Source organism: Bubalus kerabau, chromosome 11 (assembly GCF_029407905.1).
Source record: "Bubalus kerabau isolate K-KA32 ecotype Philippines breed swamp buffalo chromosome 11, PCC_UOA_SB_1v2, whole genome shotgun sequence".
NCBI lineage: Eukaryota > Metazoa > Chordata > Mammalia > Artiodactyla > Bovidae > Bubalus > Bubalus kerabau.
In genome coordinates, this window is record NC_073634.1 from 71,580,857 (window position 1) to 71,605,302 (window position 24,446).

Below are 24,446 nucleotides of genomic sequence, written 5' to 3' on the forward strand. Positions count from 1 at the left end.
AAATAAATGGTCGCAGAGGACATCCACGCTCCAGATGGACGCTCAGCCAGAAGTTAAAGGGAAGAATGACATGGGGAGACCAAGTTTCAGTGAACAAGGCCCGCACTTTATTTTCCAAAGTAGTTTTTATACCTTAAGTTATGCATAGAGGATAATGGGGGAAGGGGTAGAGTCATGCAGCAAGCCAGGCTTTTTTCCTGTAAACTTATCATATGCAAAAGTTCAGGTGATAGACATCATCTTCTGGCCCGGAGGCCTGTTAACATTTTAAGAAACTTATCTTTCTCTAAAGGTGATTATTCCAAAGTCAGGCGCCAGCCTTCCAAAAAGCATTGAACAAAGCTGCATTTTACATTTCTATACACCCATTATATCAATCAATACACTGCCAAGGACACAGTAGGAGTATGGAGACTTAGCAGCAAACATTGGCCCAACAAGTGAAAAACCCTTCACCAATACATTTTCTAATCAATCTTTTAACTACTCAAAGGAATCTGTGTTTAGGCAGTTTAGAACATCTCCTGCCTCTCACAGTTGGGAGGCTCTGAACAATCACATGTGGCCGGAAAAACCCATTCAGGCAGGCTAGAGGATTTCCAAAGGAGTTTGTAGGTTAAACACTGTCACACCCAGGAATTATTAACTGGAGCTGTGAGCTAACTCTTTTTTCAGAGAGAGGTAGTGGGGGACAGCCCCCCGTAAAGTCAGAGGTGTAGGTGAAAGCACAAAGCAGAAAGTAGGCAGACTCTGGTTTTGGGGGTAGATGCTCGAGAATTTCCAGGGGGACTCCTGAGGCTCGATCCCGCCTTTGCGTATGCCGAGCCTCCTTCCTCATGACCTTTGTCATGGGCGGAGTGCCTCACGCTGGCTCCCGGAAGTGATAGAATTCCAGTTGAGCTATTCCAGATCCTCACTCAATATGCAATGTGCCGGCTCCCAGCATCTCCCCCTTTTTTATTTCTTAAAACAGCCAGATGCAGCTCAGTCGCGAGCTTCTGAATGTTCTGCCGAAGAATCCTGACAATACAAGGAAGAATGAATATGAGAAGCAAAACTAAAGCACCAGCAGCGATGTACCCAAGGATATTAGACAGAATGTTTTTTCCTGAAATGAAGTTAGAGAAAGTGTGAAAAAAGTCATTAGCTGCCCCAGCGGCAGTAAAATCCAGTCGAGAGTGTTCCAGGGTCTGTATTTGATTATGAAGTTTCCCTAAGTCCAGGCCAATGTCAGAGCTGTTCCAAACACCTGAGATATGATTTTTGATTTTTTCCCATTCATAATCTGTCTCATTTACCTTCAAAGATGTCACGCATATCCACCGGTAATCAGCGTGGCAAGACAGAGCCATTTTCACTTTTAACGCCTGTAACTCAGTCCCAATATGCATTATTGCCTCTTCTAAGGCATCTACTCTCATCTCCAATTTTCTATCTATAACTTCCTGTGTTGCTAGAGTTAAAGAGACATTTTTAGACATGGTATCAACATATTGGGCAGTATGCACTTGTTGACTCAATGATATTGCTGCCGCAGTAACAGAAGTAATTGCTGCTATCAAAGCCGATATTCCTAAAATAAGTAAGCCCACAAATCGCCGTTGTCGCATTAAATCTCGTAGTTGTTGTAACACGGCAAGGCCGTAATTGTCATACCAGTGGGTAGTCACTGTCACAGGTATCATGAGATAGGGTGGGCGTTGTAACACCACAAAAGAGCAAACATTATATTGAGGGGTCAAACAAGATGAAAGCATACATTGTTCACAAGTTACTATATTAGGTCCACCTGAATAATTCATGCGTACATTAAGCTTCTTGGAGTCATTAGTAAAAAGAAAAACATAAGGGGAGGGTAGACAAGCTAAAACAGAATAAGTAGAATTGCTATCTGGGCGGTACAAGGAGACAGGAGCAGTAGCAGCAAGGGCTCTCCAAATATCAGGTTGCCAATAGGTCTGTTTCTTCGTTGTATAAGACAGCATGGGAGGAACAAATTGATTACGATGCCTTCTAGTGGCATGTGTTGGCCAAGGAAGAGGAATCCTATCCCAATTCTCGAATCTGCCCTCAAATGTATCATTGGCCAATGGATCCTCACCTGGATTCGGGTTGCTCCAGTCCTGAATAGTATAATCTCCACCTCCTGGTATCCTATAATCAATCCTTGAATCATAAGTACAAGATGTCCAAGTCGGATACCCTGTACGACTGTCTATGGTGTTCCATACTTTCTCTGAAGGAGCAACCTTATAACAATTCGGATATTTTGGTGGAGATTTGGAATGCAGGGTTACATAGGGGTCAAGAATCCCGGGCATACGAGCCAATAATACCCAAGCTGATCGATGACGTAAAGACCAGGAATCTGTTATAATTATTTTTTTAGAGGCCCCAACACATCCTTCTTTGGTGGGGGTAATAAAGCTTCTAAGGTCATTGGGGAAGTTAAAGCAAACAGGGAAATCACCTGTTAATCCCCTGAAGGTATAGTTGAAGTTAATAGGATATTTATCTCTAGTGTAAGAAGTATAGGATCCTCCCAAGAGCTGGGGTTGGTCTGTGTTGACCCGTATAGGCTCATTATCCCAAGTAACAACTTGGAAAGTTGGAGGATCTGGGAGATACGCCCAATATTTGGTTGGAATAGGGGAGGCGCTTACCTGACAGGAAAGCAAAGCAAGCATGGCAATAAACAGTTTCTCAGGAGAAGCTGGAGATCCCTGTAAGGAAGCTATTCCCCGTGCCTGGTGGCAGAGTGTTTTTATTTGTCCCCAAGTAGGTATGGAGGCATTCCGGGTCGCCTGAGTCAGGCGGCCTGACACCCTTTTGTGAGGCAAAGGATCGGGAGGAGCAATATCCTGTATATGAAGTTGAGACATCTGCTTGGTGGGTGGATCCGTTCCTTGCTCATCCGGGATCTCCGATGTCAGTTGTCCCGACGCCGGCGGCGTTTCCCGTGCTGGCGGGGGGAGTGAAGGCAGAGGAGGTCCCTTCCTTTTTCGGGGTCGCGGCAGCTGGGGAATCCGGTATCCGAGGGGCTGAGACATGGCGAATCAATCTGTCTGGAACCCAAATTGGAGAATCTGCGTCCTGTGGAAAAATGCAAGCATATCCTCGACCACTGGTTAACAATGGGTCGGGACCTTTCCATTGTCCGGAAAGGAGGTCCTTCCATTTAACTAATGGTTTTGCATTCAGCTGCTCAGGGCACCAATGGCGAAGCATTGCAGTAATTCCGGCCGAATCGGCATTTAAAATATTTATTACGAAAAGAGCATGTTGCAAGATTTGATGGGGAGAGCTATACTTAAACTCCCCTTCTTTTAATTTTTGAATTTGGATTTTTAATGTTTGGTGTGCTCTTTCCACAATGGCTTGTCCCTGGGGATTATAAGGAATGCCTGTATTATGTTTAATTTGAAACTTTAGACAAAATTCCTGAAAAGACTTAGATGTGTAAGCAGGAGCATTATCAGTTTTCAAGGCTTTTGGCAGACCCATATATGAGAAACAAGTAAAGAGATGTTGTATTACATCTTTAACTGCTTCCCCTGTGCGAGCAGTTGCAATAATAACATGAGAAAAAGTATCTACAGTTACATGAACAAAAGACAATTTTCCAAATGAAGAGACATGAGTTACATCCATCTGCCAGAGTGCATTAGGTTTAAGACCGCGAGGATTAACTCCCATAGGTAAACTATTTACAGTAGTGGGACAATGAGAACAGGAACGAACAATCTCCCGAGCAGATTCTCGAGGAATCTGAAATTGATATCTTAGTGCAGTAGCATTTTGATGGTGGAGTGAATGAGAGGCTCTGGCCTCCTCAATCACAGTAGCCACTGTACTTCTAGTTAACAAGTCAGCCAAATCATTAAAGGCATTTAAAGGGCCGGGCAATCCGGAATGAGCCCGAATGTGTCCAATAAAATATGCTCGGCTTCGTTTCCAAATTTGCTGCTGCAATTTAGTTAACAAGTGAAATATTGCAGTTTTGTTCTCGGGCAGGACCGCAGTCTCAATATGTGGAAACAGCCTGACCACATACTGAGAATCAGAGTAAAGATTAAATTCCTCCTCTGCAAACGTAACAAAGGCCTCTATAACAGCTGTGAGTTCAGCTCTCTGGGCCGAAGTCTCCTGCGTGTGTAAAACTTTACGCTGATCTTTTGTAACTATAGAAGCTCTGCCATTAGCAGATCCGTCAGTAAAAACCATTTGAGCATCTGAGATGGGAGAGTATTTACATCTAACAGGAAAAATAACCGGGTGTTTAGACATAAAATTTAGCAAAACATGTGAAGGTAAATGATGCAGAATTTGGCCAAAATAATTTCCTATAGCAATCTGCCAATTCTCATCAAACATTAGAAGAGCATCGAGTTGTTCTTTATTATATGGAATCACAATTTTTGCTGGTTCTTTACCAAATAATTCAATGCTACGTTTTCTCCCTTTCAATATCAACGTAGCTATCAGTCCTGGATAAGAGGCCACTACTTTTTTAGCCTGGGCGGGGAGATGGACCCATTCTAGGGGGCCATTTTGCCATAAAACTCCTGTAGGTGCTGTTGGAGTAGCTAGGCAGAGGAATTGCCAATTTGTTTGTAAATTAACTCTTTTTACATAGCTATCGGATAAAGCTGCTTCCACCTTTTCTAAGGCCTCCTGAGCCTCAGTAGTTAATTGTCTCTTAGAAGTTGGATCAGGATCCCCGCGTAAAATGTTAAAAAGAGGTTTTAATTCAGCAGTGGTTAATTTTAAATAAGGTCTGATCCAATTAATGTCGCCTAAAAGTTTTTGATAATCATTTAAAGTAATAAGATGATCTTTTCTCAATTTTAATGGGGCATGAGTCACAGTTTCTGAATTGATAACCCGTCCTAAGTAAGTTATGGGCGGATTGACTTGAATTTTCTCTGGGGCAATTTTTAAGCCTCTGTCTGTTAATGCCTGGGTCAGATCCTGGAGGACAGTTTGTAAATGAGCTCTATCAGGATGAGCTATTAAAATATCATCCATATAGTGAATCATATAGACCTGTTCATATTTAGCTCTAACATCTTTTAAAGCAGCATTAACAAATTTTTGACATAGAGTAGGGCTATTTTTCATTCCCTGGGGCAACACTTTCCATTGAAACCTTAAATGAGGCTGTTTAAAATTTTCTGCTGGTAAACTAAAGGCAAATCGCTTTTTATCCTCAGCATTTAAGGGGATGGTGAAAAAACAGTCTTGCAAATCAATTACAATAATATTATATCCTTCTGGGATGGCTACTGGGGAAGGAAGCCCAGGTTGTAAGGCCCCCATATCTTCCATAGTGGCATTAATAGCTCTCAAATCTTGTAAAAGTCGCCACTTGCCAGATTTTTTCTTAATAACAAAAATAGGAGTATTCCAGGGGCTATTGGAGGGCTCAATATGTCCCAATCCTAGTTGTTCAGAAATTAACGCTTTGGCTGCCAGTAGTTTTTCTTTAGTCAGAGGCCATTGTTCTACCCACACCGGGTCTTGAGATTTCTACGTAATGGGGTCGGCAGCAAAAACAATGGCCTCCATCAAAAATTTGGATACCCTAATCCAGTACGGAACTTTCGAGGAGCCGGGCAAATTGGCTCAATTATTCCTGTCTGCTGTTTACCTAACCCTTTTGAGGGGTCATAGCCCATTTGTAGCATTTGAAAAGTTACTTTATCATCAGGGCTAAAAAGTAACATGCCCATTTGAGACAGCACATCTCTCCCCCACAGGGAAAAGGGGAGTGAAGGAATTACATACGGTTGGAATGTTCCACGGGTATTCTCAAATTGCCAATCTAAAATTTTTGCACTTTTAGCTACTGCAGGAGCTCTTTCTATGCCCACCAAATCATTTTCAGTCGTATGTGTGGGCCAGGAACTGGGCCAGTCTTTCCCAGAAATACAAGAAACGTCTGCCCCTGTATCTAATAGTCCTTCAATAGACTTGCCACTAACGAGAATAGATTTCATAGGACGCTTCTTAGTAATTTCTGTTACCCAAAAAGCCATGTCACTAGATCCAAATCTTTTGTCCTGCCTTTCATTTTGGGTGGCTGTTTGCCCAATTGCAGTATGATAAGGCAAAAGTAAAAGTTGGGCTATTCTCTGTCCCTGATATATTTGGAAAGTTTTAGTCGGGGGTGAAATCATTATCTGAATTTCTCCTGTATAATCTGAGTCAATTACTCCAGGAATAATTGTAAGACCTTGTATAGCTAGGGAACCTCTGCCTAGTATAATTCTTACCAGGCCTATTGGTAACGGGCCTTTAACTCCTGTAGGGATTTTTATAGTGGGGCTATCTGGTGTTAATATTGTTGAGGTGGTGGAACTGAGGTCCAGTCCTGCACTGCCTGGGGTTGCTCTGATGAGCTCTGCGACGGAACGAAGGGAATGAATGGGTTCAGTGAGGCTGCCCCAATCGTTGTCGGGGCCTGGGGCTGGCCCCTCAACCCGTTTCCCGACTGCTGGTCGGGGCCTAAAAAGACTCCATTTCTATGGAATCGTGACCTACAGTCCCTTGCCCAATGATATCCTCTCTGGCAGCGAGGGCAAAGAGACCTAGGATTAATGGGCAGGGGGCCAGGGTTTTGCGGAGCAGACGCAGCCGGTTGGGCCGGATTAGGCAGATAAGAACCGGGTGTTCTTTGAGGGCACTCACGAAAAGTGTGTCCCTCCTGGCCACAGGAAAAACAAGTTTTAGGGAATGCATTCCTGCCTTGGTTATTGGGATCGCCTTGTGATGGCTTATTCTTGTTAGTAAAAAAAGTTTGGACTGTCTGCTGATAAGAATTTCCTTTTATTGCTGCAGCTATAGCAACACCCTGTAGCATTGACGGTCCTACATCTGCACACTGTTTCATATAATCAATTAAGGATCCAGTTCTTCTAATAGGGCGCAATATAGCCTGGCAGGTGGAATTAGCATTTTCAAAGGCCAAGTGTTTTGTTAATAATTTAGCTCCCTCGGAATCGGAAATTATTCTCTGGACAGCTTCTGAGAGTCGTGAGACAAAGTCTTCAAATGGCTCTTCTGACTTTTGTTTAATATCAGATAGAGCAGTACCAGATGCCTTACCATCGGGCAATGAGCGCCAGGCAGTAAAGGCACAATCAGCCACCTGTTGTATAGCAGTCCTATCTAATTTCATCTGTTCGTCATACGAGGGGTAGTCGGTCTGTCCAAGTAATATAGGTTCAGTGATATGTTTAAGGTCAGTATTTTGGTTAGAAAAAGCATATATACGAGCGAGATCATCATATTCAGATTTCCAAAGTATGAAATGTCCTCCGGACAGGCAGGCCTTAGCAATTGTTTTCCACTCTCGAGGTGTTAACCATTGGCCTGTTAAATTTTCTACTAGCTGCATCGTATATGGGGCTTTAGGCCCATATGAAATACATGCATTTTTAAGTTCTTTGACCAATTGAAAGGAAACAGGCTCCCAGTCGATAGCCTTTTGTTCTCTTTCATCATTGTCAAAAATTAAAGGGAAACAAGCCTGAAGTTGGGGATCGAATTTCTCGCCAGGGACAGAGAAGGCCCGTCTCCGTGGGATCGATATTGGAGCTCTCCCACTTCGATAGGGAGGTGGCGGCAATAATGCGGGTTTAATAGGACCTGTACGGCTTGGTATGGGAGGTGGTGGCAAAGGCATGGGTTCCATATTTTCTGCTCTGTACTCTGGAGCTCTTTGAACTGTTTGGTATCCAGAGGTTACATATGGAGTAACTGGGAAGGTCTCTTGGAAATCCCTAGGGGTATATGGCCTAATGGGAGACATTTCCCTTAGGTTCCTTGGAGCAGATGGCCTGATAGGGGAAGTTTCTCTTAGGCTTTTTGGGGCATCTTTGTTTAAGAGATGCCAATCTTCATCGGAGTGATATTTAGTTGTTATCTCGTCTAAATTTTCTTTTCCTTTTGGGGAAGGCTGATCTTGTTTCTCATCCCTATCTTTAAGTTGTTCCTGAGTAGTCATGGCTGCTAACATTTTTCTTAGTTGCCGATAGTCAGGTGGGTCTTCGTTTTTCTCATTTTCCTCAGGTTTAACTACAGTTTCGACCTCACTTTCCTCTTTAAGGGTTACTCTTTTAGAATCAGGGGCAGGTTTAGCTACAGCATTTTCTTCACTATCCCTTTTAAGATGTACTTTTTCTGAATCCGGGGCAGGGTCTAAGACATCTCTAATGATATTCCATAAGGAAAAGGCGTCATTAGGCACCTTTTCTGAGCCATGTTCGGCATGGTAAGTTTTTAGCTGTTTTCCTACTTTTTCCCAGACATCTAAGTTAACAGAGCCTTCGTCTGGAAACCAGGGACAGTGTTCTTGTACAAAGGAAAAAAATGATTGAATGGTAGATTTTTTAACTTTGATTCCTCTTTTATTTAATAACTGTAAAACTACTCCTATAAAGAGCTGTCTTTCATTTGATTCAGTGTTACCCATGTCAGAAAATTAAGTATAATAGAGGATTTTGCTTTTAGCTATCAAAAGATCAGGCCTTTCTTTGGCCTTTTAACTTCAGAAACCGTTTTCTCTAAGTCTTCAACACTTTCAACACTTTCCACTCCTCAGCCCTGTCTATCCTACAGGGGGGTCCGCGGCACCCTTGAGTGGGGTCCTAGCCGTCCCGAACACTGGAAGGACAATAGGGCTGGTGACCCAGATTGTCCCGGGGGGGAAACAGAAGGCTGATGACCCAAACTGTTCCGAGGGGGGAGCAGTAGAGCTGATGACCCAAACTGTTCCGTGGGGGAACAAGAGAGCTGATGACCCAGTTGTTCCGAGAACGGGGAGCAAATAGAGCTGATGACCCTAATTGCAGGGAGCTTACCTTCGAAAATCCTGTCTCGGGCGCCACCTGCCGGGGACCAGCCCCGGCTGATCCAGGGTATTCGAAGGAGAGACGGCTAGGCGAGGGTCAGGGAATAACTGCTTAATTACACTTTAATTAAGGATACAAAGAGTAATAGAATAAGGATAGCTCAGTGAGGAAATTCAGTGGAGAAAAGCGGCTGAAATAAGGATAGCTCAGTAAGAAAATTCAGTGGAGAAAAGAAGCTGAGTGGCTTGGTTTACGCGGAAAATCAATATAACCCGTGACACCAGGTTAGCTCTGACCACGGAGGCCGCAGGCGCCCTCTCGAATAGCGGAAGGTGCCCCACCTTAGACACCTTCTCGAGTGGGTCTTAGAAGCCCAGGCAAATAAATGGTCGCAGAGGACATCCACGCTCCAGATGGACGCTCAGCCAGAAGTTAAAGGGAAGAATGACATGGGGAGACCAAGTTTCAGTGAACAAGGCCCGCACTTTATTTTCCAAAGTAGTTTTTATACCTTAAGTTATGCATAGAGGATAATGGGGGAAGGGGTAGAGTCATGCAGCAAGCCAGGCTTTTTTCCTGTAAACTTATCATATGCAAAAGTTCAGGTGATAGACATCATCTTCTGGCCCGGAGGCCTGTTAACATTTTAAGAAACTTATCTTTCTCTAAAGGTGATTATTCCAAAGTCAGGCGCCAGCCTTCCAAAAAGCATTGAACAAAGCTGCATTTTACATTTCTATACACCCATTATATCAATCAATACACTGCCAAGGACACAGTAGGAGTATGGAGACTTAGCAGCAAACATTGGCCCAACAAGTGAAAAACCCTTCACCAATACATTTTCTAATCAATCTTTTAACTACTCAAAGGAATCTGTGTTTAGGCAGTTTAGAACATCTCCTGCCTCTCACAGTTGGGAGGCTCTGAACAATCACATGTGGCCGGAAAAACCCATTCAGGCAGGCTAGAGGATTTCCAAAGGAGTTTGTAGGTTAAACACTGTCACACCCAGGAATTATTAACTGGAGCTGTGAGCTAACTCTTTTTTCAGAGAGAGGTAGTGGGGGACAGCCCCCCGTAAAGTCAGAGGTGTAGGTGAAAGCACAAAGCAGAAAGTAGGCAGACTCTGGTTTTGGGGGTAGATGCTCGAGAATTTCCAGGGGGACTCCTGAGGCTCGATCCCGCCTTTGCGTATGCCGAGCCTCCTTCCTCATGACCTTTGTCATGGGCGGAGTGCCTCACGCTGGCTCCCGGAAGTGATAGAATTCCAGTTGAGCTATTCCAGATCCTCACTCAATATGCAATGTGCCGGCTCCCAGCACTTGCCAATCTTCCCCTGCATGATGAAATTAAACCTCCTCTGTTGTCTACTGCAGTCTCAAGCCTGCTCATTCTACCTGGCAATTCTCTCCTTATAACTCTCAGTGGCTTCATTGCAGATTTGGTTCTCTGGGTTTGTGTCTGCTTTGGTGGGTATGGCCTGCAATCCAGGAAGGATCAGGGATTGCCTGACCCAGGAAGTTATATTGAAATGGCAGTGCAGGGGAAAGAAAGGGTGTTGATAGTTTTGCTCACTGTTTCTCCCTATTAGAAGTGACTCTGCAGGGTCTGTACTTCTGGGCCAGTGAATTCTCAGAGAGTCTCAGTGCTAGGGAGGCAGTTTTATCTGCTGGTGAATGACTTTACCAAGTGATAGCACGTGAAGTCCTCCAGTGGCCCTTTCGTGGTGATCTTTGGATTTACCTGACTCAGTTTTCCAATTTGCAAGTCGATTTTCTTCTTTCCTGATTCTCCCTTTTCCTGCTACTCCTTTTCTTCCTGACTATTTCTCTTGTCCTGGAGCTGCCCATAAGAACTATGCCTCCTTGTCTCTGTTGGGAAAATCATCTGTAAATCTTCATCTGGCATTTTCATCTAAAGGACCGATGGCATTCTGTGGGTGCGCTAAAACATGGTGGTCTGCCTTGATTTTTTAGCTGTTATACTGAACTTAAAAAAATTTTCTTTTGTGAAAGGGGAGATTTTACCTGTGGAACCTCTATTTTATAACGTACATGTTTTATCATTAGGTAAAACATTTAACCTCTCTCCATCTTGGTTCCTTCATCAATGAAGGTGGTAATATAAACACTGTAGTGTCACTGGGAGGAGTACATGAATTACGATGCAAAATGCTCGTCACACCTGGCGTACAGTCACTTGTTAAGTACTTATTGTCTCCTCTGCCCCCTCACTCCATTCTCGTGCTTGAGATGCATACATGCTCTCTGGTGGATTTGCTTTACAGAAGGATTCTGGGGTTCTAGTTGAGAGAGTCGATTTGGTTTGTCCCAGGAGAAGCCTGGGAATCTGTGTTTGGATTCCCAAAGCTGCCCAGGTGACACTGACTCGGGTGTTCTTCAGACTGTGCTTTTAGAGGCTGTTCCGTGGGCTGTAAAGACGGCGAGCTTGCACCTTGAGCATCCTCAGGGCAGAGCTGTGTGCTGCCAGTTTGTGGTGAATCACAGTGTCCGTCACAGACGAGACGCCCGACGCACACTGGTCAAAGTTCAGTGAGTACCTCCATGCACTTTCCATATTACCTGATTTATTTTTTCAAGTTTTACTCCTCACTGGGCAATCAGAAGGCTGTGTATAAAGTACACTAGTGTGACCACTCATCCTCAAGCCTGAAACATATCCTAGGCAACATTTGAGTCCCCATTCCCCTCCATTCCTGCAGGTCTACAGCTATCCACCTTTCCATAAGCCCCAGTTCCAAGCTGTGTTCTCTATGACTCCCTCTCTGGTTAGAGTTAACATTGCCCTTCTCTCCAACCAGCTTCTGCATATCATGTAAGATAATTTAACTCACACAGGTTATGTATATTCATTGTCTCTCTCAGCAAACCGCACGCTCTCAGTGGTTTCCAGACCCACCCCCCTTTCCCATCTGGACCACAGTTGGCTCAGTCCCAGCTCCATCATCTTGCTTGTGTTTATGACATTAGCTTCTTCTTTGACTGAGTCGGGTGACTGTGAGTTCTATATCTTTTCAATAAACTCTCCTTTAAGTAGGCTAGCTTGAGTGGGTCTCATTCATTCTTTATCTTCAAAAAGAAATGTGAGAAGCAATTGGGCATGTCATGGAGCAAACAGTTTACATTTGAATTTGAGATGAACTTGGGTGTACTCACCTTTCTTAAAGACGAGAGCCACAAACACAGCTTCAGAAGAAGCAGGCTGGAAATATCATGCTTGTCTGTAGCTAAGCTGAAAGCCAGTTCCTGTGTTTATGTATAAAGTCAACATTCTCTATTACTCACAGCTGGGTGAGGGAGACTTTCCTGACTGGATATCTGACCCAGCACAACTTGGGCTCATAGCCTGCTATGGGGGAACTGCTGAGACTGAGGTTCAGTGTGGAAAGTCTTTTCTGCTGCCTCGGGAGATGGTTGTGGAATTGACAGGCACAGAAGGAATCGACCTAGCTCTTCCCTCTTCCAGTACAAGGGCAGCCTGGCCTGGCAAAGGGCTTATACAGAATTTCCCCTGATCTTTAGGTTATTTCTAAGGTGTTAGCACCACGCCGATGCTCTTGTAAAATCACACTGGCTGCTAGTCCCCTTGGATGGTGTCTCAGCCACCAGCTCTAAACGCCTTCAGATGTTCAAGCCAGCAGACCCTGCACTGTCCTCGTTGGCCAAGGCACTGTCACCTGGTCAGCAGGTGCTTATGGAGAGTCCCCGGGTGCCCATCTCTGTACCAGGCGCTCTTGCATTTGGCTTATATGTGTGAAGAAAACTGTTAATTGCCCGCTGGACGTGCTGTTTTGGAAGGGTTCTGACACTTGGGCGAGCATTGCCAGGGCAACCAGACCAAGAGTCTGTTAGTTAATTAACATTGCAGTGATCGCACCCTATTCTAGCTTCTAGAGAAGGAAGCTGGCTGGGATGTTTTCATCCTCTGTGAGGGGTGGGAGGGAGAGAAACAAGGAGTTTCACAGTAGAGGCTTTGTCTCAGTTTAAGGCCAACTGGGACCAGACACGGAGAGAACTGATGTTGCAGAGAGTTACAGACAAAAGGAGTTCAGCTCATAATCATGTGGATGTTCAGCAGAGAAATGGTTGAGGGTTTCTTAGGACAGAAGGAAACCACAGCACTAAGGGTCTATCAAGGGCAAAGCTTAATTGCTCTGGGGTTGAGCTGGGGTCCAGGTTTCATACAAAGGTTAGCCTTCCAATCAGGGCTCCTGAGAAGATCACTTAGAAGGCCTTTTGTAGAAACAGTTGGGAATTCATGAAGAAAGACACGCCCATGTGGATTTTGTTTAATTTTGTGTGTGTGTATGTCATCACAGAAAGCAAGGAGTGACTGTTCAAGTTCCTCATGGATTATCTGGGGCAATCACTCTTTGGTTTTTGTGATCACATACACACACACACACACACACACAATTAAACAAAGACTGTGCCCATAATGGGCTTCCCAGGGGGCGCTTGTGGTAAAGAACCTGCCTGCAATGCAGGAGACATAAGAGATGGGGGTTTGATCCCTGGGTCAGGAAGATCCCCCGGGAGGAGGGCATGGTAGCCCACTCCAGGATTCTTGCCTGGGGAATCCTTGGACAGAGGAGCCTGGCAGGCTACAGTCCATGGGGTCACAAAGAGTCAGACACGACTTAGCACATGCCCATAATGGTTTTTGACATAGGGATACAAATCATTTCTGCCCATAGTCCTGGCTGCCTTTTGGTGCTCTGAACCCCATTATGCAACCAAAGGTCTTTGGAATTAGGGTGGACTCCTAAGGAACTCATTTATAGGTTGGGCACAACCAATCAGATTCTATCTTCAAGAATTGCACTAAAAAACTGAATTAGTTGCTAGTCAGGAGCCTGTTTGGGGAGGGCAGGACACGGTCACCTGTGCTAGGCAGCCATGTCGGCACGAGCACCCAGACACAGAGAAAGCACTCGGGCAGCAGAAGGGGCAAGGGTTATTCACTTATTCATTCACCCACCCATTCATTCTTCACTCATTCAGAGCTATTCACTGGGTTACTTCTATGCACTATACCCTCCTCAGGACACAGGTGAGGCAGCAATAAGTAAAACACAGTCCACTTCCTCATAGAGTCTATGTTCTAGTGGGGCAAAAGGGAAACATAAAACAAATAAACGTACACTACATGCTCTGGCAGTAGTAAACACTATGAAGAAAAGAAAAGTCACTAGGACCAGAGAGATAGATGGAATTGAGAGGCTGCTATTTTAGATAAAGAGGACAGGAAAGGCGAAACAAGGGAACTATAAAGGTAGCGACCTAGGAGGAAAGAGTGAAGGGGGTGGCTGGGAGGATTAGGGACAAGGTTTCCTCTGGCCACAGAAAAGGAGAGAGGGATTCTTTTGAGATCTGGCTGTCCTTACTCTCCTTGGGTTTTGTGAGATCCCCTGCTGTACATCTAGTGAATTACCCCTTTTTGCTTAAGCCAGTTTGAGTGGCTTTCATTTTCTTGCAGTTATCGGATTTCAAAGTCATCTACAAATCCACAAGGTGAGTCTAAAGCTTTTACAAGTCACCCTAGAATTTCTGTCAAGGCGCCTTAGTCGGAACACATGGCTCTCTATCGCCACCTGGTGCCGGCTCCCTTGAGGTGCAGGTGCCTTAACAAAGGGACAGAAACCAGTCTGTGAGCAAAAGAGAAACGCAATTGTTTCTTATCCCAGTTTTAGCGAATTTTGAAAATGGAAGGAATTAAAATCTTGAAAGCATTAAAAGGCTATTTATTCATGCTGGGATCCACCCGTTTCATCTGGAGGATTCCAGGGAACTTAGATTAGTTGTGATTTCTTTGAACTGAGGGCAATAGCTGGTCCTGTCTTGGAGTCTGGTCCCATCGCTCTGGATGGCTCTGAGTGATTCTACATGTAAACCTGGGGTACAGTTCATTCCTGGCCTTTTGATCTCAGTCTAGCTAGAGAATCAACCAACAAGATGGGATCTCTCTAGAACTCTGTGGATCCCCAAGATCCCACAGATACCCCAATGTCAAAAAGGAACATAAAAAACAGTGTAGCTTGAGGCTCTGACTGCTGTTGGACTTGTGTTTAAGGGAAACGGTATTTCTTGAGTTCTCTGATGCCAGGCACTGAACATAGGCCATCTTTTTCTATCCCTAAGGAATTAACCTTATTGTAAAGATGGGGAAGCAACTCCTGAGATTAAGCATGTTGCCGGATCAAATTCTGGGTTGCGAGCTCCAGAAGATTACTCTGGTGGATGGAAGCAGAATATTAAAAGGAATTTGGGAAGCTCACAGAGAACCAGGGCTAAGCTTTGAGAGGTTTGCCTCCAGTTGCTCTGGTCTGATGAGCAGACAAGTAGATACCAGATTCACACCACTGCCATTTTTGTACAGGTACTCAGCTTCTGCTGCTGTGAGTACCAGGCCTCTTCTGTGCCAGAGATTCAGCACTTCAGCTGTCGTGACTCCCACACCCCTTTGTTCTTTCTCTTTTGTCTCATCAGCTCCCATGTAAAAATTTGGCCAAGCGGTCTGAGCAGGAGAGCATAAATCTGGGTTTTAGCTGCAAGGGAGGCTAGGAAAGGATGTGCTGGTATTCCTCAACTCTTTTGAGAGAGGCTGTTTCAGTTCCTTATCAGGGAGGGAATTCCCCCTAAATAGAACGCGGTTCAGGTGTAGGCAGCCAAACAGAGTCATGTACCCTCCAGAGCTGCCAATATATCATGTCTGGTGCCACTGGGGAATTGGCATCTCTTTCCAGAGTCGTCCTTTCTGTCAATACAATGGAAGGAGATGCTGGCTTTTAAAAATTCATCAAACAAATGGAGTATTGAGTATTTTCATCATGTCGCTAAGTGGTGGGGGAGGGGAGCCAAGGTCAGAAGACACGGTCCTTGCCCTCAGGGTGATAGCTTGTCGAGCGGTCATCACATGGTGGTGAGTGGTGATGATGGATGACTAGTGTATTGATTGCCTTCTGCACCAGGTGCTTTGGATCTGTTGTCTCTAAATCCTGACAACAACCCTGCAAGGAGCTATTTGTAATGCCTTTTTTTTCAGATGATGACATGGCGCTCAGAAAGGCTCCATAACACGCCCACATTACACAATTAAGAAGCAGCAAATCCTAGACTACAAGCAGAGTTCTGTCTGGCCAACTCTGACCTGGGGATACTGGGGGCCAGAAGGATTCAGTAGCTTGACAAAAGTCTGCAGCCGATGGCAGAGGTGGGATTAGAACCCAGGGCTCTGACTCTGGTCCCTGTGTGCTTAGCCGCTAAGTCAGACTGGCTTGACATCATGTCATGCCAGGTGTAGGCTGGCCTGCCTGCCCCCTCTTTGCATTTGTTGTTCTGAAGGCCTTTTATTCAGCCTTGAGGTTTAGAACTTGTCCTTTCCAGTCCCATGTTTTTGAGGGATGCTGTCCACCTCAGGTGATTTCAGGAGATGCGGTGTGTCATTAAAACCAGATCACCAGAGACCCTCTGAGGACAGGCTAAGTGAGAAGCAGGACATCGAGCAGCTGAGCATGGAGGTCATTTCCCGTTTGACTTTCCATCAGGAGGGCTCACTCTAGCCTGTGTGACTCCTTCAGGAGAGAAGCTCTCGATATTACCTCCCCTCTGTGAGATGGCAGGATGCTGTCATCTGAGGGCAGTCACCCTAACCACTGGTGAGCTCTTTCCATAAAGGACAGGGACAGACTGCTTTCTTTAAAAAACAAAAAGTTGCTGTATTCATACCAACTATTAACATATACACACAAATTGTAAAGCTTAAGTATAGAAGTCATCGCAAACCGATGGCAATTCAACATTTGGGGCTAGTGGCCAGAATGCTCGAGCGGGATGGGACCAAATCAGACTCCCACGGTGGAGGGGGCATCTTCAGAGGTTGAGGTGGCCAGGACAGGCTGCTGGTGGTGATTAATTTCCTAATGAGGAAAAAGGACTCCTGCAGAAAGAGCATGCTCAGAGCCTTGGTGGGAGATGTTTTGTGAGTGACATTATGAGGACATGCCTTCCAACTGGACAGGTCTGGGAGCATTGAGGGCAAAAAGGAGAGGATAGTCTGAGAGAGGTTGGGGGGAAAACAGACCGAATTAGAGGAGTTGGTTCTTTACACCTTTCTCTCCCACCTCCCATCACTGGTCCAGCTTCCACCGTAGTGATGTAGCCTTGTTTTCATCTTGCTGCTTAATGTACCCATGGTCTGTATGCAAGTGCTTAAATATGTTTATAGTTGTTGTGTGAGCATTACTGGATCATTTCTATGCAGTTCCTGTAAATGTGAGCCTATACCACCTTCTCCCCTTTCATCTCTCTCTCTCTGTCTCTCTCTCACACACATACACACCACCCGTGAAAACCTCAGAGCTATTTGCTGCACCCTGGGGATTGCTTTGTCTTTGAGAGGCCAAAGAGAAAAACCCATCAGCCATCAAAGATTTTAATTATTTATTTTTAATTACATAAGCAATGCATGAATATGTTCTGGTTGTAAAAAATTCACATGATACATATAAAATTAACATCTCCTTCAAGTGAAGAATTTTAAATAGCTCTGGTCCTCACCTGTCAGACAACAGGTTTGCCGTGGACCAGTTCCAGGGGATGTGGGAGGACCAGGAAGGGGGTTAAAGCAGCATGGAGCCCTTGTTATACAGGGAAGGGTGGGGAAGCTGGGGTCACTGGTTAATAAAGTGGGGGGGTCTCTAGTTGAACCTACCCTTTCTGTTTAGAAGCTGTGGACTCTGCCAGGAATATTCTTTTAGGTTTTTGCAGTTTTCTTTTCAAGGAGTGAGGAAGAGGATGTGTGGGCCCCTGCTCCTGTATAGAGATTCACTCTCTTCTCTAACACATGGTGCTTTAAGGCAGTTGGCATCAGAGGCCACTGCTCAGCATCTCGGCCCGATGGCTTCTCTCCAGGGGGCTGCCTTCCCGGCTCAGACAGAAGAAGAAGAATCTTCCTCACACATCCTCTGTCCCGTCTGACTTACTGAAGGAGTTTTGTGATATTGGTTCATACCCTCCTTTAGTTTAAAGGACCTGGACTTACTTGGCCGTGGCAAGCAGGAAGACTTTCATCAAGTACATCTCTTCTCATCAACGTTTTATTAATGAGTATTTCCCTGTGACTCAATTTACCCCTTTTCACATTTGCTGCAGAACCAAATGGAGATAAGCCAAAGGTTTAGGAGGAGGGGCCAGAAGGGCACTGAATCAAAGAGAGGTTGAAGTGGAAAGAATCTTAGAGACCATTAACTTAGTGCCTCACTTTACAGGTGAAGACACTGAAGGCCGGGGAAGTTTGGCCTAACCCTCCAAGTTCCGCAGGCAGGGTTAGAAGCAGTAGGAGAACCAGGATTCCCAATTCCAGGCTCTCAGGTCAGTGCTGTGTCTACTGCCTCAGAGTCAGAGTCCAAGCTGTCACTGAGATCCACCTGCAGGACCTGGGCACGTCATGACAGTTCTTGGTCCCAGTTGCCTCGTCACTCCTATCTACCTTAGATAAGAACCACTGCTAAGAACGTCATGAAATAATGACTAGGTGCCTTGCAAATCACCAAGCAATTTTCAAGTACAAAAAGTGAACTGCATTTCGGTTATTGGCAAGACAAGCTTCTTCATCATTCAATCAAAAATCATCACCTACCTGAATAAACTTTTTTGGGAATCTGATCAGAAAGGTTTGCTTTTCAGTTTGTTTTTAAGTTTCCTAGGAACATGGTTATGAACTAAGTGTTGTATGTCCTTAGGAAATTATTTTTAATTCAGTTGTTGTTCAGTCCCTAAGTCATGTCCGACTCTTTGTGAACCCATGGACTGCAGCACACCAGGCTTCCCTGTCTTGCACTATCTCCCAGAGTTTGCTCAAACTCATGTCCATTGAGTTGGTGATACCATCCAACCATCTCATCCTCTGTTGCCCCCTGCTCCTCCTGCCCTCAATCTTTTCCAGCATCAGGATCTTTTCCAAAGAGTTTGCCCTTCACATCAGGTGGCCAAAGTATTGGAGCTTCAGCATCAGTTCTTCCAATGAATATTCAGGGTTGATTTCCTTTAGGACTGACTAGTTTGATGTCCTTGACATCCAAGGGACTCTCAAGAGTCTTCTCCAGTGCCACAATTTTAAATCAGTTAGGTGTGATCACAATGTTGTAGTTATGGCCAGGATGTCATTAATTTGGAGGACTGTGTGACAAAGTGTTTCTGAGTTATTATTTAGGTGTTACATAGCATGTCTGTAATTTACTTTTTAATGGTTTAGCAATTATAGATGCAGGCTTGTGTGTGTATACACACATATGGTCAAATATTAATATTTGAGTCTTGGTGGTAAGTGTGTTCTGTGCCTGGCTGTTGAGTAGATTCTTAGTCTAACTTCCTATATGTTTGAGAGTATTTTTAATAAAATGACTAGTAAAACAAGTTTTCCAGGTGATCCTGATTTTCTATAATGGTTGGAGCCCACTGATGTGGAGCTGTGAGCCACTGACCAGCGACAATGTGTGAGTGGAAAAATCTTTTTAATTCCCTGCTTGGTGTCTTGTCAGAATTGGAATCACTTTTCCTCAGCAATACTGGTGAGGTTCTATTTCCCATGGCTTTGTTTCTCCTGTCTGAGTCATCTATAAGACCAAAGCATTGGAATGACAAACCATCTTTAACATTTCCAGGCAGACCTAGAGGTGACACTCAACTTGAAGGTACTGATTAGAACAGTGGTTCCCAAACCAAGGTGCCGAGGAACACTACCCAGAGAATTTCAGCAGGCTTAGGATGAGACACAGGCATCTGATTTAACAGCCATCAGAGGCAATTCTGATACATCTATATTTGAGAGCCATATTTTAGACTACAATGATCTTAAAGCCAAGTTCATGGGTTTGATTCCAAACTGAAGAGCTATTTAATTTTGCAGGAAGCAAAGTTGTGTTCCTTAATGATATCCTGCACATCTCACTCTATTCTATCATTTTTTAAATAGGGGTCCTGGTGGGAAAAAGTGAAAAATAAAAAAGAAACAGGACAAAGAAGGTGAATGGATCAGAGCAATTTACTATTGTAAACACATGCACAATTTATTCCCCTTCTTATGAGGACCTGATGCAGTCTATCGTAGAGGTGGCTGCATTTTGTTGGTGGGAGAAAAGAGGCTTTATTTGTTGTTCTCTGATTACCAAGTATATTCCTACCTCAAGAATTTTGGATGAAAAGGTAAAAAAATCTCTTGTTAGAATCAGTGAACTATGATCCAAATGAACCATGCTTTTAATGAAAAACATTTGATGGACACTTACATGGCAAGCCTAGAAGGAGAAATTGAACCTTGAGAAACAAACAAAAAGAACACTCCCCCTTCACCCAACTACTTTTCTTATGAACACTTCCTGGACGCCTTACACCACCCTCAAAGAAGCCAGGAATCTCCCCGCAGCCCTGGTTTCTGCAGCAGGAACCAGCAGGGTCTTTCACAGGCATGCCACAAAGCAGCTTCCTGTGTTCTTATGTAATACGTCTTTGCAGCTTAAACCTTTAATTAACCAGAGATGTCATCGAGAAAAGTTTGCCAAGGAAGAGGATGCCTGGTTTAATTAAAAAGATCTTTAATAGTTATTAAGGAAATCAATTTGGAATTCAGGCCTGAGAGCAGTGATGGGGGAAGAAGTCACTGAAAGGAACTTTGCCATCTCTCTGGGTAATGGATTTTAACCCTTTGATCTGCATTGCATCAAAATCCCAGGGACAGTGGTCCAGGAGGAGGCAGAGGGATGCTTATCACTCATCACTTTTGAATCTACCTTCCAGATCCAAGAGGCGGGTCTGCCTTATATATGGAAAGCCTAACCTTTCTGTTATGCAGTTATCCTGGCAATTGAAGGAAATATAAAACCATTATAAATTGAAAATCTCCTACCTCATAAGTATAAGCTATTTTTTTTTTCCAAGAGATGCATTATTTCTCCCTGAGGATTTGTGCTTGGACGGTACATCAGGCATCTATTACTGCTCAAACCCACCTTCTTTGGATCAAGCCAGAAAAAAAAAAGGGATTTGGCTCTAAGGAGCACAAGGGAAATATTATTTTCACTTGTCTCATGAAAATGATGACACAAAAGGTGAACTAGCCAGAGGATGGGCAAAATAAATTGTCTGTGTTGGGGAAAACTGCAAAAAGGAAAGAGATTTTATTTTTTTTTATAAACAGCATCCTGCCAACAGGGAGTTAGTTTTAATATCATCCTCTGAGGCAGCCCTGTTGAGTTCAAATGTTAAAAGCACTTTTCAAATAATCTATGTTTAATTAATATTTGTACAGCACTTAGCAAGGGTATCTGAAGACAGGTGCAGAGTATGGCTACAAAAATGATTTTACTGTTGCAATTCTCAGGCAGACTGAAGCACCTCCACCTGGAGTTCCTATCATTACTCAGTGGGAACTGAGTGGAAACTGAGAGGATGGACTAGATCTTTCAGCACTCAAGCCTGCATCCTAATCATCAGCTTACACTTTCTTGAGGAGATGAGAAAAGGCTGGTATTTATTGGTATTCCTTACAGCAAATTGCCCAGAATCTGGGCCCACAATATCTTTGTTGATTGCTTGGCTGATTACCTGAAACTTCTGGGCTTATTAGTCCCCAAAACATCTCAGTTCCCTGTTTCACTTGGTCTGTTGAACCTAATGAGGGGTGTCACTTGGGAGAATTAGGGGTTTGGGGTAGAGGCATTATAATGCAGGCTCTACTGAAGAACTTGTCTTGCTGGAAATAGATCAGGTAGCTTCTCTAAGCTCCACTTTCCTCAATTACAAAATAAGAAGCCTTGGAGTAGATGGTCTCCAAGATCCCTTCTGGTTCTAACATAGTTTGATCCACTATTTCTCCTTTGTCTTCACTGGGTGTGTCTGTTCTAAGTTAGTGGACTGATGGTACACAGGAAATCTCAGTGCTTATTGGAACATTTCTGCCTGAGTACGGATTGTAAACTGGCAAGCAGCAGCCTGGATCCAGTCTGCAGATCTGTTTAGTTTAGCCTACCTAATATTTATTTTGGAGGAAGGGTGGGAATTGAATTAGTTTACAACAGTTAAAATCCAAGATATATCCTGAAGTTGGACTTGTGTTTCTGTTGAGATGTTGGAAAATTTTGGTACTGCTTCATCTTCACGCTCAATGATCAATTAGGATTACTTTCTTGTGAGTCCTAAATGGACCCCACCACTTCCCACTATGTCTCCAACAAGCTGAATGTCAGTCCCATTGCTTTCATTGTGTTTATGCTGTTCCTGACCTCATCCCACTTCACTCATTCATGGCCCATAGAGGCATGTGGGTAGAGGAAAAGAGAATTTAAGGAATAATTAGAGTCCAATGTCAGGAACCTCCTGTCCTTTGAAGAGACATCTGTGCCAGGATGCTTCTTGAGATGTGTGAGTTTCTAGGTGGATAAAGTGCCTTCAGTTGGGTGGATAGGATCAGACATCCATTGACTGATATGGGTAGCACAATGATTTCCCATTTAAAGCCAGCTCAGTATGTCCACATTGTCTCTCTCCTTTGAACAAATGTTGTAAATATCATTCACTCAGAATAGTGCCCCGCAGGAACACTGAGGCTACCCCAAACTCAGCACATACACAAAAGAATTTGAACAGAAAAGACCCTTTTGTCACCTAAAATGATCAATCCTCTTTTAGCAACATCAGTGGAATCCCCTTGTCCATTAGAGTGGCCATCTAATTTATTGCCTAAAATAGAAATTTATTAAAAGTGAAAGGGGGCACTATTAATAATTATGCCAGGAAAATACTTCCCTAAACAAACTGGGGCATGTGGTCACCCTGCTCAATGTGCAACACCCACTAATGACTTGATTACAAAAAGCTGCCATTGGCCGCAGCAGGTTGTCTTGGGAGCCAGGTTCGTCCCATTTCCACCCCTGGGGCCTGTGTGGCTCCTCTCATTGTTGAAATTCCAGATTGGAGAGGACTCATCCTGTTTCCATTTCTTCCAGGAATTGAACTCTCCTGTCCACTTCTACCTTTCTCTGATGCTCTAAACTTAATATGGCATCACTGACTCAATGGACATGAGTTTGAGCAAACTCAGGGAGATAGTGAAGGACAGGGAAGCCTGATGTGCTGCAGTCCATGGGGTTGCAATGAGTCGGACACAACTTGGCAACTAAACAACAACAAGACTGTCTTTGACGCTCAGAGATGATGCACGTGACCATTAGATGTGGCTCTCTGAAATTTGGGTCCTGCGGAATGGATGAAATCTCTGTTTGGATCTCTCCATTTTTTTCCTGCTCCTGTTCCCCTCTTTCAGAGACCCTGCTAGGTAATTCAGGTTAAAGAATTTCCCTCTACTTTTCTTTAAGCTAATTGGGTCATCCGTTCATGCTGCTAGAACTTTACATTTTCCATGGGGGGAGGGGTGGTCCCTGGCTCAGGTCCCTGCAGGACACCAGCTCTGAAGATCACACCATTTTCACAACCAGCAAAGGCATATCATTGCAGCAATAGTGAGTTTTATACTTGGCATTTGGGTGAGGAACAAAGAAAGTTTGGGGGCATTTCAAATAATGATAGAAAGGAGCAGGCTTTTGAAATGCAAAGATATAAATCCCTTTCCAGGAGGCAAATTATACAGTGGAACAGAAGGGAAAAGAAAGGGAAGGAGGGGTTGAGGGGAGTAGGGTGGTGAAAGGAGGTGTTTAATGGATAGAGAAAGATCCAGAAAGGTGAGGCTCAGATCCCTCAGATAAAGCCACCCATCTACTCAGCGAAGATAAGAGGAAAAGCTGGTTGGCTTTATTCTTTTGACAAAGATGTACCAACGTGGCAGAGAGAGGAAGGAAGAGGGTTGGTGACAGCTCATTCTCATTTACCACTGAACTATCCTATCACTCACTCTATAAAAAGGAGTTGCAGGAGACACGGGACATACAGTTTGACAGAATCTACAGCGGCAAGGAAAAAGAAGAGGAACAGAGAAAAAGGGAGCTGATGTATTATTTACAGATAGAGAACTTGAACAAAGCAGGATGCAAAAACAGGCCCAAAGACTCATGTTTGTACGACTGTGGGATAAAGGCAGACACCTCTGAATTCTTGCTGCTGTACCTTTTGCTGCTGGAGACCTCTGTCAGTGCTGGGCCGGCATGCCTGTGTGTCAGCTCATTGCTGTGCTCCAATCTGCCCTGCTTTTGGTTACATTTCCCTGCGGCCCGGAAGGGGTAAAGTTCTCACCAGGAAGCTGCTGGGCCTCTGTAGGTGCAGTCTCATTAGGCTGGGCACAGAGGGCATCTCGCTGGTAGTGGCAGGTCTAATAAGCATGCAGATGGAAGACACACGCGCACACACACACTCTCACTGAAGTCACGCAGTGGGCAGAGAGGAGGGATGCGGGGAATCGGATCCAAAAGGAACAAAAGGCTGCAGTCTCTGCAGTGAGCTGAGTGAGAGTGACAGGAAGACAGTGAAAGGCAACCAGAAGCAAAGTGTGAAAACCCACAGCCAAAGGCGCTGGGGAGCATATGCCCTGGACTTCAAGGCTTCCTCCTCTTCCCAGCTT

At 44.4% G+C, this 24,446-nt stretch overlaps 1 protein-coding gene across 3 annotated transcripts; it reads right to left on the minus strand.

The window, feature by feature from the left end:
• Nucleotides 1-84: 84 nt before the first annotated feature.
• Nucleotides 85-10,173, minus strand: LOC129623297 (periphilin-1-like). 3 transcript variants are annotated; one of them, XR_008700466.1, is made up of 3 exons: nt 8,865-10,173; nt 2,664-3,093; nt 85-1,020 (listed from the first exon to the last, which is right to left on the minus strand). XR_008700466.1 is itself a non-coding variant. In XM_055540585.1 (2 exons), the coding sequence occupies exons 1-2, from the start codon at nt 3,048-3,050 to the stop codon at nt 985-987; spliced, it is 423 nt and encodes a 140-aa protein (XP_055396560.1). In that variant the 5' UTR covers nt 3,051-3,244; the 3' UTR covers nt 85-984. The 3 variants fall into 3 exon arrangements, 1 of the variants encoding a protein (XP_055396560.1); XR_008700467.1 differs by lacking the exon at nt 8,865-10,173 and adding an exon at nt 3,712-4,141; XM_055540585.1 differs by lacking the exon at nt 8,865-10,173 and having other exon boundaries at nt 2,664-3,244.
• Nucleotides 10,174-24,446: the final 14,273 nt, after the last annotated feature.

Coding starts and splice junctions, on each gene's coding strand:
- LOC129623297 (XM_055540585.1), bottom strand. CDS start 3,050: ATGTCTCAGCCCCTCGGATACCGGATTCCCCAGCTGCCGCGACCCCGA. Junction 1,021..2,663: donor TTGCTTTGCTTTCCTGTCAG/GTAAGCGCCTCC, acceptor TTGTATTGTCAG/GATTCTTCGGCAGAACATTC.